This window comes from Amblyomma mixtum, chromosome 8 (assembly GCF_055824585.1).
Source record: "Amblyomma mixtum isolate Tamu chromosome 8, ASM5582458v1, whole genome shotgun sequence".
Lineage (NCBI taxonomy): Eukaryota > Metazoa > Arthropoda > Arachnida > Ixodida > Ixodidae > Amblyomma > Amblyomma mixtum.
Window position 1 is genome coordinate 107970589 of NC_143019.1, and position 11762 is coordinate 107982350.

General features: G+C 46.2%; 1 protein-coding gene across 1 annotated transcript; it reads right to left on the reverse strand.

Annotated features, from left to right (window-relative positions):
* Positions 1-2165: 2165 nt before the first annotated feature.
* Positions 2166-4469, reverse strand: LOC149333837 (uncharacterized). The gene has a single exon (XM_089556123.1). The coding sequence runs from the start codon at positions 4066-4068 to the stop codon at positions 2287-2289; it is 1782 nt and encodes a 593-aa protein (XP_089412249.1). The 5' UTR covers positions 4069-4469; the 3' UTR covers positions 2166-2286.
* Positions 4470-11762: the final 7293 nt, after the last annotated feature.

An 11762-nucleotide genomic window follows, 5' to 3' on the forward strand; every position in this document is an offset into this window, starting at 1 on the left:
CGACCAGTGCTTTAGAAAAAGATGGGCATCAGTGATTACGTTTCGCTTCGGGCAGAATAGTTGCTTTCGTGCGTCTGTAGAATGCGGCGTTTCCATCGCATTGCGCTTGAACGGTGACCTTACCCTTCTGTATCAATCCCATTGGTCGCGAGTAATTTTTACTCTTGCTTTCCAAATGCGAAAGTCAGCCAGACAAGAAAGCCTGAACGTCTGCCCCGATTTTATTAAAGATTAGAAGAACCCTCCAGACTAGTCTCGAGAGGTTCCATAAAGCAACTTATTAGTTTTCAAGGCACATATAGAGAGCTGCCCGATAAATATCATGCTGACATTTTTCTGCTGCCTCTGGTAAATACTTATAGAATAAAAAAAATCAAACACACGTCTTTAGTACTTATAGAATGAAAAAAAATCACACACACGTCTTTAGTACTTATAGAATAAAAAAAATCACACACACGTCTTTAGTGGAGTTGCATCAGCGAATTACAGTTTATTAAAACTCTTCACACACTTTCAGGCGTCTTCCTTTTCACTTCGGTCATTATTTACACAAGCTTTGCTTTTTTACGTTCCCTCCGAGCTCTATTGGCACTGTCGTTCTCTTGGCTCTTCTTCCGGGAAAAAAAGTGCATTCGTGTGACCAAATAGAAGTGTACAATCTGTGCTGTAAAATCACAGCTATGCTCTGGGCAACCGATACAGTTAGTTCCTCTCTTCGCAAGGGCATCTAAAACATTCCAGAAAAGGTCCCCAAAGGCTTCTTTTTTTGATGTTTGCTCAATGGTCTCTTCTATGCTTTTCACGCATGCAAACAGTTTCCTTGAAGGACAAACAAGGCTGCCAGTCACAAACTCTCGTTCAATCACAAGCATAGCTTCAGGCGGTAGAGAGTCTTGTGAAGCCATTGTATCCCTTTTGCACTCCATGCAGGAGGTCACCTTCATCATTTTATGGGCCACGTATCCCGCTAAATAGTACAATGCCGCTTTTTCTGGACTTGAAACACTGTGCACGTCATCGTCAAATGGGGCTGACAGCCCCCTCGAAGGCAGTGATGTGAGTCGCTGGAAGACTTCATCTTTAACTTTTCTCTTTTGTAGTAGTGCTTCACGCCGCTTCTCTCCAAGGCTCTCAAATGTGCTCAGCAGAACTCGTTCATCCCCTGCTTCACAGTTCCCTTTTGTGGCAAGCTTAACAGGTGTGTAAAGGGACAGTAGTCTGAAAAGCTGGCTGAATTTGGTGACGGTTGGATGGTCTTCGTCTCCTCCGAAGGACCTCACGAGCCCAAAGAATCGCTGCAAAGCAAGAAATTTGAGCTTAACAACTGTGATTATGAGGAGCTGAAAGAGGAAACACGATGGAAGGGATACGGTTACCTCGAGTGGATCCTGGTTCAGGCTTGCTGTCAGAATGTAGCTCACGCCTTGGTTGAACAGGAACTCCACAAGTGACAGCACAGACATCAGTGTTACACGTAGGGACTCGATAGTCTGCCTAGATGCGAACAGCTTGACATTAGGAATAGATTCCATCTCGTTCAACATTGTCAAGAAGTCGTCCAAAAACTGAAAACATATAAATGAAAACAGAAAACAGTGTTTCGAGAAAATTGGTGTGAGTGCAAAGTTTTAAGTCTCGGTTCTTTCCCCACAGTAAAAAGGCGACATAAAACAATTCTGGCAACTTAATTTTTGGAGATCCCTTTCGTATTCCAGCTGCAGGAACCTTGGAGTTCAGAATGTCAAAGAGGTCATTTAGTAGCATCGTGAACTGTTCCGTTCCAAAACTGTCGGCGAAGCCAGGTACCATCATTTGTCTGTAGACCTTCAGGCCAATCGACACACTTCGGCTGAAGAGCTGCAAGCGAAAATGAGTAAAAGAAATTTGTAAAGCTTGGAAAAACATGATGGCAAATTAGTTTTGAAAATGCCTGGGCGCTGACAAGCACAGATGTAATGTATAAGCATGCAGTTTTATGGCACCAACTGCTTACAATGTTTACAATGACTGAATGGCCAACTTTACCTGAGTCGCCAGACGAACGTTCATGGTCTGGAGCTTCTGTGGCTTGACATGGTGCTCAGTCAACTTAGGAACCACTTTTATAGCGGCCTTTTTTCCGCCTCAAAAAGACGTTCATAGTGCTGGAAATTTGCTTGGTATTCACCTACCTGCAACAAATTATTGTACACCATTTCGTTATATGCAGTAATTAAACATAGGTGAACAAGTCTCTGTTACACAGCGTCATCACTCAAGAGACATGCATATCCAAGGAATTATTTAACTTGCCTGACCATATTTGTGCTTCATCATATGATTCCGGATGCATTTCACGATATGTGGCACGTCACAAATGAAGTGGAGGAATGTTCCCTCTGGAAGGCAGGGATGTTCAATCTTGCACTGTGGGTGCTCCACCTTTCCGCTGATGCCGAGGTGTGTCCACATCGATTTGTTATTTCCGGCACCATCGCTTATCACTGCCAGTACGCGAGCACCATGTTCATGCAATTGTAGCACTGAGCTCATTACCACCTTTGCCAAGACCCATCCTGGCGCTGCACCCTTAGCTGCAAAAGTTGCTATGGGTTGGACCCATGACGCAAACATTGGGTTGAACATAACAACCAGTGCATGGTCTGCCAGCTGTTCTGTGCCAACTTTAGTAATATCCCCGTAATCTACAAAGCCATCAAATTTGTAGGACGACCTGTTAAACTCGGTTCCTTCCCTGAGTTTCACTTCATCGATGATTAGACAACCATATGTGTAATGTTCTGGCTTGCCTGCCATATGCAGTTTTATGCTACCAAGGGCAAATTTGTTTAAGCCGTAGCCACATGGAAGACCTTTCAGTAGCTGTACAAGACGGTTGGCACTTGGCAGGGGCAAAATCTTCATGTCAGATAGAGTTCTGTAACACTTTGGGCTTGTCAGCCTCAGAAGCAGACAGATCATAAGCCAGTCTGTAGTGTACCGGTGCCCACGTGGCGACTTGGCCGCTTGTTGCATGACGGCTGCCTGTATGACCATCTTTTGTGCTTCTGGCAGGTCCTGTGTCACTTCACCTAGACTTGTTGAAAACGCTTTCTTAAGTTTTTCACTGAGTTCGCTAATTTCTTTCTTCTTTTTCTCCCGAGCTGCAGCGGCACGAATGAGCCTCTTCCTCAAAACAGGTGCTGCAAGGCACACCTTTTTCTTGGGTTTCAGCCCACTTCTTCTTTTGAGGTCCTTCGTCATTTTTGCACACTTTATACAGACTCCTTTTTCTGCCTCAGTAAGAACTCTGCACTGCTTGTGGTATACAGTTCCTCCCCTGCTAGAGGTGCAACCTTGACAGACTTGCATAGTTTGTACAACCTGCACAATTGCCTCTACGTCTGCTAACGAAGTGATTGCCAAATCCATGGGCAGCGTCTGCACCAGTTTTCCGCGGGCAGATACAACATAACTCATGTCTTCGCGAACTACGACACTCTTGAGCACTGTATATACATCTGCCTCCAATCCTGCCGTGTAAAAAACAATCTGTGATCGGCGCCCATTTTCATCTTCAAGAGCTGCCGATCTCCACTGACGAGGTAACCTCAAAGAAGCACTCTTCTCCACCAGCTCATTAACATGCAAGCAGCTGTCTTGCACGGGCTCTGGTTGCTCTCGCTCGATATCGATATCTTCTGCAGCGTCGCTCTGCGTTGCCACTGCGTCTCTTGAGACGGTTGCTCTCTTTTTCGGAGATTTTCGCCGTTTACGGTTCGAGGAGAAGTACATCGGGAGATTAGGAAATATGGTAGGAATTGCATCACTCCTTAGAGACCATACACCGCGCTCGATTTCAATCACTTCTCCGTTGATTACATGCTTATATGACTTCAGAATATCCCCTTCTTGGAAGTGGGCGTCGCACACTTTGCATGTTTTCCCCAACACCTTGTCTGCACGGGGTATCGCTCTCGACCATTTTGCAAGGAGATTTGGATCGGTTGGCGGAGAAAAGAAGTGCCTTTTCTCCGTGTTGCGCCGGTACCCGCTGGAACATCCCGGCACAAAACACGTTGGCATTTGGTTGACAGTCCTAGCACACTCTAAAGACCATAAATGACGCACACCACCTACCCTCTGACAGCGAAAAAATCCAAAACTTGGCGCTCGAGAACATTCGGCAGCCCACGCTACTTGCAGGCTGGGTCCACACCATGAGCGTCCGCACCCGACCACACACCGAAAGCTGCTGAGGCGTAGTGCACAAACACTCAACTCATAACGACAGGATCACTTGATAACAAAAGAACGCGACGCAAATGAGCACGACAAACGGAGCCTCAGAAACGTTGCTGAACCGCGGCGTGGCTAGCTAGCGTCGAGCGTGGCGCAAACTTCGACTGCAGCGCCATCTCAGAGGCCGGGCGCAAAACGCGGCCGCTTCGGGAGGAGAAGTTTCGAAACTGAAAAAGCTTTATAAACGGTGGGACAAACAATTACACTGTTCAGAATTCGCATCAACAATCACAGATCACATGTGCGGACGCAGCCAAATCTCCCACTTTCAAAACACATAAACAACCTTGGGCATCCATTCGATAACTTTAAAGCTATTGTACTTCAATCGGGGTTCAAAACGCATTATGAGCGCGAGAGCTGTGAATCATACCTGATTCACAAATTTAACACATTGTCAAGCGACATCAACGAAACAGTAGGCCGGCTATCATGCTAACACCCCTAGAATACCATATAATTATCCAAGACATGTTGATGGCAGAGACTGACAGGACGGGCGTCAGGAAGCATAGCAAGCATTTCTTCTTTTTTTCGTGTCACATGCATTGCCACGTATTTAGTGTTTCTTTCCCCTTTTCTATATATTTTAATTTTTTGTTTTTAAGTATTTTTGTATTGCATTGTCACGCATTTGTCTTCTGCGCGCGCTCACGCGCAGTGAAGAATTACATTTGTCTTAACGCGGTACATTGTACTTGCCACTGACTGCAGTTCGTTTCTGGTGTTGTGTATGTGTGTGTGTTTGCTGTTAGCCTTGCGTCTTTTTTTTGTTGTGTATTGAGTGGTTGTGTAAGGATTCTCCTTTTTTGTGTATTGAGTGGTTGTGTAAGGATTCAATTGAAACTTGTGTTTTTTCCTATTGACCTATCTTGTATCGTGTTGTGCTGCCACAACCCTTCTCTGAGTGGGATTTTCATATCCTTGTGTAGTAGCGTTTTTTCTTCGGAGGTGTTTCTTTGACATTCCTGCGGACCCCCATGCCTAGAACTTTCTCCTGAAATTTTGCCTTATCGTTGTGCGGCTGCCAGGCGCTTCGCGCTTCCCGCAATGCGTCATGAGTGCCATTTTGTAGTCTTGTGCAGTAAAGTTTTTTTTTTTTTGGTCACAACCCTGTGGCAGGTGTGCGCTGTAGAGCTTCGCGCTTGTCATCGACCTTTCTGTTGTTACTTTCTTCCGAACACCTGCCGCCTTTTCAAGTTGTAACCAACTTTTTTGTTTTTTTTTAAACCTCTCCCCTCACCATTGTTTGCATTTGTGTTTTACTTTTTTTCCTGTACCTCGCGGATACTATAAAAGCTGCTTGTTTCAAATACTGTAATACACTCGAAAAAGGCTGGTCCGCCAGCCGAAACGTGGTGAATTAAATCTTGTTATGTATTTCAATTTCTGATGACTTTATCTTATATATATATACCAAGTCTCCCAGCTAAATGTAACCAAGCTTTTAAAAAACACGGGGTGTCCTAGCCGTCTCAAACCAAATGAGGGTTGTTTAGAGTCGCGTGACCTAGTCTGCAGTATTTTTTTCGTTCTTCAAGGTTGACTAATCAGTTAAGCTTAATTAACAAACTTTTTAATTATTGACTTGAGGAACAAAGTGTCAATGGTAAAGTTGTAGATCGCTTTGAGAAACAGCTTACTGAGACATTTGCAGCAAAGTAATATTTACGTAAAGTACATTTTTTTACCCGTCTTTAACCATAACCCGCACAATAAGAAAAAGCTTTCACATGAAAACTGTGCCACTTCAACGTCCCAAGACGCGCCTTAAAGAATAAAATTCATTTTTTCTGAAGTCCTCTCCTCGATGAGACTTTGGGTGCACATTGGGACAGAGAAGTGAGCGAGGAGGTGGTCACGTGACAACTTTCTTTTAAGGCCAATAAATGAAGCTACGTAAATCGTAACTTGACGGTAACCGCACTACTAGCGGTTTTTCGAGGTGGTCTAAAACTTTTCCATTGACACTTTCTTCCTCAAGTTAATAATTAAAAAGTTAGCTAATTAAACTTAACTAATTAATTAACTTTGAAGAGCGAAAAAAATACTCAAGACTAGGCCACCCGACTATGAACAACCCTGAGGTGGTTTCACTGGACAAAGACACTTCGCCTTTTTTAAAAGTTTGGTTACATTTAGCTGGCACAACCGGTATATATATATATATATATATATATAAGATGCGAAATGAGAAACGCTTCGTTTATTGGGAGTCGACGTTTCGGACAGAGCCTGTCCTTTTTCAAGACTGAGGTTACATGGTTCTTGCTTCTCTTCTTAAAGGGTCTTCATCTGTACAGGTGTTCGACACCTGAGCCAAAACAAGCCGACGCTGCAGAAGAAAGAACGGCTCAGGTAAGAGAAAAAAAAGAAAAAATTAACAAAAAATATACAAACGGGACAGGGGGTGGGGAGGGTAAATGTCGTCGCCCGCCACCCGCGTATGCGGTCGCGGGGAGAAAAGAAAAAAGGAAAAAAGGGGAGGAAAAAAAAAGGAAGAGCGGGAGGGGAATATGGACAGAGAACTGAGTCCTAACACAGCGGACAGCTAGCAAAGTGTATAGAGACAAACAGTGGCCGACGCACAGCATAGATTTGAGATGCACTCAAATGTTGTCCACTTAAACGAGTAAACAAGATACACTGGAGCAAAAGGGCGGGGAAAAAAAAAAGAAAGAAAGACTTCCGCCATGTGCAACTTCTTTGGCAGGATGAGTCAAGGCGGGCAGAGTGGAATTTAACGAGACACACGTGGAGTGTACCTGCACACACCCACACAGGCAACAAAAAAAGAAAAGAAAAGGCCGGAAACGGAGGCGACTTTGGGGAAGAATCGTCGCGTGGGGCCACTATGAATGGCGGGGGTGCTTAAGTTCTTTGACGGCGCCGCTCTCGTCAAGATGGTCGAACGGGGGAAGGTAAGAACGCTGTGGGCGATGAGGCCATCGGTGTAAGCGTATGGGAGAAAGCTTGCGAGGCCTGTCAGGCCGGAACTCCAAGGTCAGTATTGGATTTGAGGGGGCGTATTGAAGACAAAGCGCCCAGGTTCTCATTAATGCCTTGGGCAATTGTTCCAAACTTATAAATAAAGTACGACTCGCGTTGCTCCCGTTCCCGGGTGTTGTTGAACCCACCCTGTAAGACTGTTAATTTAAGTGCTTCAAATGGGTGTTTTTTGTCATTAATGTGTTTTGACAAGGGGAGGTTAGGTAGAGATTGGGCATGAGCGCGGTGGTTATTAAAGCGAAATCGTAGAGGGTTAACCGTCTGCCCAATGTACTGCATACTGCACACACCACATTCTAGGAGGTAGATAACGTTGGAGGAGTCACAATTAAAGTCGCCATTGATTTTCCATTTAAAGCCTGAGGCTGTGCTTATCGCACAGCTGGTTGTTTGCATATGTTTGCAGACGTGGCATCTACTTTTGGCGCAGGGTCGGCAACCCAACCCAAGGTGGTTATGTGTTTTTGAGTGTACGAGAATGTTTTGAATGTTTTTCGGTCGTCTGTAGACTACGTGAGGGGGAGTAGTGAAAATTTTTGCGAGGCGCTCGCTTTGTTCGAGAATGTTGAAATGTTTTTTAAGGATTTTGTTTACGTTGGTGGGATTACCTGTGTAGGTGAGTACCAAGTTTGCCCGGTGATCTGTTTCTTCGCTGCGTCGACGTCCATCTAGTATTTCATCTCGGTTGAGTTTAGATGCCCTTTCAATTGCATCGTCGACAATGGCGGGGGGATATATTTGCTTGGTGAGGACCTCTCGCATGCGATTGGAATTTCTCTCGAAGTCTTGATCTTGTGAACAGATTCTTTTAAATCGGTGTGCCTGAGAGTATGGAATACTTGTTTTGGAGTGGCGAGGATGACAACTTTGAAAGTGTAAGTATTGTTGACGGTCCGTCGGTTTTCTATATACGCTGGTGTTAACTGAGCCTTCCGTTACCGAAATCTCGACATCTAGGAAGTTAATTGAGGTGTGGGAGTACGCGTGAGTGAATGATATGTTGGGGTGGACAAGGTTGAATTGTTCAAAAAAATGTAGGAGTTCTTGCTCTGTGTCAGTCCAAATTAGAAAAATGTCATCCAAATAACGTTTGTATAGGATGGGCTTGATGAGGGAATCTTGCAAGAATTTAGATTCAATACTATGCATGAAGATGTTGGCGTAGGCGGGGGCCATCCTTGTACCCATGGCTGTGCCATTAATTTGTAAGTAGTGTTGGTCGTTGAATTCAAAGTTGTTGTATTCGAGTACGATTTTCGCAAGTATTTCTAGAACATGTGTGGCAGGAGACTCCTCTTTTCTATCTTGTCTGTACGCTTCGGTCAGAGATCTGATGCCATCGGAATGAGGAATATTAGTGTAGAGTGAGATTACAAGAAACAGATCACCGGGCAAACTTGGTACTCACCTACACAGGTAATCCCCCCAACGTAAACAAAATCCTTAAAAACCATTTCAACATTCTCGAACCAAGCGAGCGCCTCGAAAAATTTTCACTACTCCCCCTCACGTAGTCTACAGACGACCGAAAAACATTCAAAACATTCTCGTACACTCAAAAACACATAACCACCTTGGGTTGGGTTGCCGACCCTGCGCCAAAAGTAGATGCCACGTCTGCAAACATATGCAAACAACCAGCTGTGCGATAAGCACAGCCTCAGGCTTTAAATGGAAAATCAATGGCGACTTTAATTGTGACTCCTCCAACGTTATCTACCTCCTAGAATGTGGTGTGTGCAGTATGCAGTACATTGGGCAGACGGTTAACCCTCTACGATTTCGCTTTAATAACCACCGCGCTCATGCCCTATCTCTACCTAACCTCCCCTTGTCAAAACACATTAATGACAAAAAACACCCATTTGAAGCACTTAAATTAACAGTCTTACAGGGTGGGTTCAACAACACCCGGGAACGGGAGCAACGCGAGTCGTACTTTATTTATAAGTTTGGAACAATTGCCCAAGGCATTAATGAGAACCTGGGCGCTTTGTCTTCAATACGCCCCCTCAAATCCAATACTGACCTTGGAGTTCCGGCCTGACAGGCCTCGCAAGCTTTCTCCCATACGCTTACACCGATGGCCTCATCGCCCACAGCGTTCTTACCTTCCCCCGTTCGACCATCTTGACGAGAGCGGCGCCGTCAAAGAACTTAAGCACCCCCGCCATTCATAGTGGCCCCACGCGACGATTCTTCCCCAAAGTCGCCTCCGTTTCCGGCCTTTTCTTTTCTTTTTTTGTTGCCTGTGTGGGTGTGTGCAGGTACACTCCACGTGTGTCTCGTTAAATTCCACTCTGCCCGCCTTGACTCATCCTGCCAAAGAAGTTGCACATGGCGGAAGTCTTTCTTTCTTTTTTTTCCCCCGCCCTTTTGCTCCAGTGTATCTTGTTTACTCGTTTAAGTGGACAACATTTGAGTGCATCTCAAATCTATGCTGTGCGTCGGCCACTGTTTGTCTCTATACACTTTGCTAGCTGTCCGCTGTGTTAGGACTCAGTTCTCTGTCCATATTCCCCTCCCGCTCTTCCTTTTTTTTTTCCTCCCCTTTTTTCCTTTTTTCTTTTCTCCCCGCGACCGCATACGTGGGTGGCGGGCGACGACATTTACCCTCCCCACCCCCTGTCCCGTTTGTGTATTTTTTGTTAATTTTTTCTTTTTTTCTCTTCCCTGAGCCGTTCTTTCTTCTGCAGCGTCGGCTTGTTTTGGCTCAGGTGTCGAACACCTGTACAGATGAAGACCCTTTAAGAAGAGAAGCAAGAACCATGTAACCTCAGTCTTGAAAAAGGACAGGCTCTGTCCGAAACGTCGACTCCCAATAAACGAAGCGTTTCTCATTTCGCATCTTATTTTAAACTAGCAACCAAGTACGTTTACCTTATTGTGCTATATATATATATATATATATATATATATAGGGCTTTAATTTAATAGTTTCTTGTAGCCTGAGCAGTTCAGCGCAATCAGAGGCAAAAAAAATATGGGCATTTTTACATATTTTAGGTTCTGAGCTTAAAAAATACTGGCTTACTGCAAAACTTTTTGCGCGCTGATTTTGTAAGGATTCCGTGAGGCGAAGGTGCTCCTCGGCTTCTTCAGTACTATCTTGAGATGCTGAGGTGTGACTTGCGCTGTCGCATCTCGTTCAGGGTGTGACCCGTTCAGGGCAGGCCCGTACCCGACCCACCGGTCTCGCGGCAGGTTCGCGCTGGCGCCCTCGAGGAGGAGGAGGAGAAAAGCATTTATTTAGTAATGTACAGAGAGGTGCTCGGAGAGAGGCCCCTAATGGGTCTCACCCCTTACAATACTAAGCGGAGTCCCTTATTCCGGGATCCCGTTGGTCGAGACCGCTACACAAGTCCGCCGAACCAGGGCCTGTTGGGCCGATAGTTCCTGGCAGCTGAGCAGGGCCGCCTCCCAGTCCTCTCGGGTAGGGGAAGGGGTTATTGGGGGAAGAGAAGGATTTTTCTGCATGCCCAAACCATGTGGAAGGTGTCGGCCACCTCCCCACAGAATGAGCAGCGGCCGTCACAAGAAGGATTAAAGTGCTTGAGAACCGCCGGGCACAGCAGGGTGTTTGTAAAGAGCCTGAGGATGATTCGTTCGCCAGCTTTACCCAGTCCTTTCATAGGAATTGGGTATCGCCGGTGTTCGGCACGATAGTGCTCAGTAATTTCTTTAAAAGAAAGGAGAGGGCTGTGATCTAGGTTAAGCTCCTCCCAAGGGACGCCTGGTGCCCGGTGAGTGAGTGCGCGGGCTGCCTCATGGGCGGTTTCGTTACCTGGCATGCCTTGGTGGCCGGGGACCCATACGATTGAGCGATGAGTTGGATCGCCGTCGCGAGTACTGCGGTGTAAAATTTGGAGAGCGAGTGGAGTGATCCAACCGAACTCAAAGTTACGACAGGCTCCGCGAGAGTCTGTGAGGGTGAATTTAGAGTCGGGATGGGAGACTGCGAGGGCGATCGCCACCTTCTCCACATGCGTTGAGTTGGGCGCTCTGAACGAGAGGCCGTCCACCTGTTTTCCTTCGTGTATGACTGCAGCCGTGTACCATTCCCCCCTGGAGCGGTAGTGGCCTGCAATGTCGACGTAGAAGACGTGTTTCTTTGAGCCATAGTGGCGGTGCAGGGCATTCGCCCGCGCCTGGCGCCGGCCATTATGGTCCTCCTTGTTCATCCTAGTCGGAAGGGGTCGAACGTAGAGGGCGCTTCTCCACAGTTCTGGCACTCGAACCCGTTCCATGGTATGGTGATCATGTCTGATATGTAACCGGTCCAAGAGGCGGCGACCGGACACGGTCTAGGCGAGACGCGTGTATTGGTTAACGAGATGCGCCTCGCGGAGTTCTCGATAGGTGTTCACCACCCCCAACGCGAGGAGTCACGCGTTGGAAGTAGATATCGGGAGGTCGAGGGCTCTCTTGAAAATTTTGCGGAGTACAATCTCCAAGTGATCTTCGTCATG

Coding starts and splice junctions, on each gene's coding strand:
- LOC149333837 (XM_089556123.1), bottom strand. CDS start 4,068: ATGCCAACGTGTTTTGTGCCGGGATGTTCCAGCGGGTACCGGCGCAAC.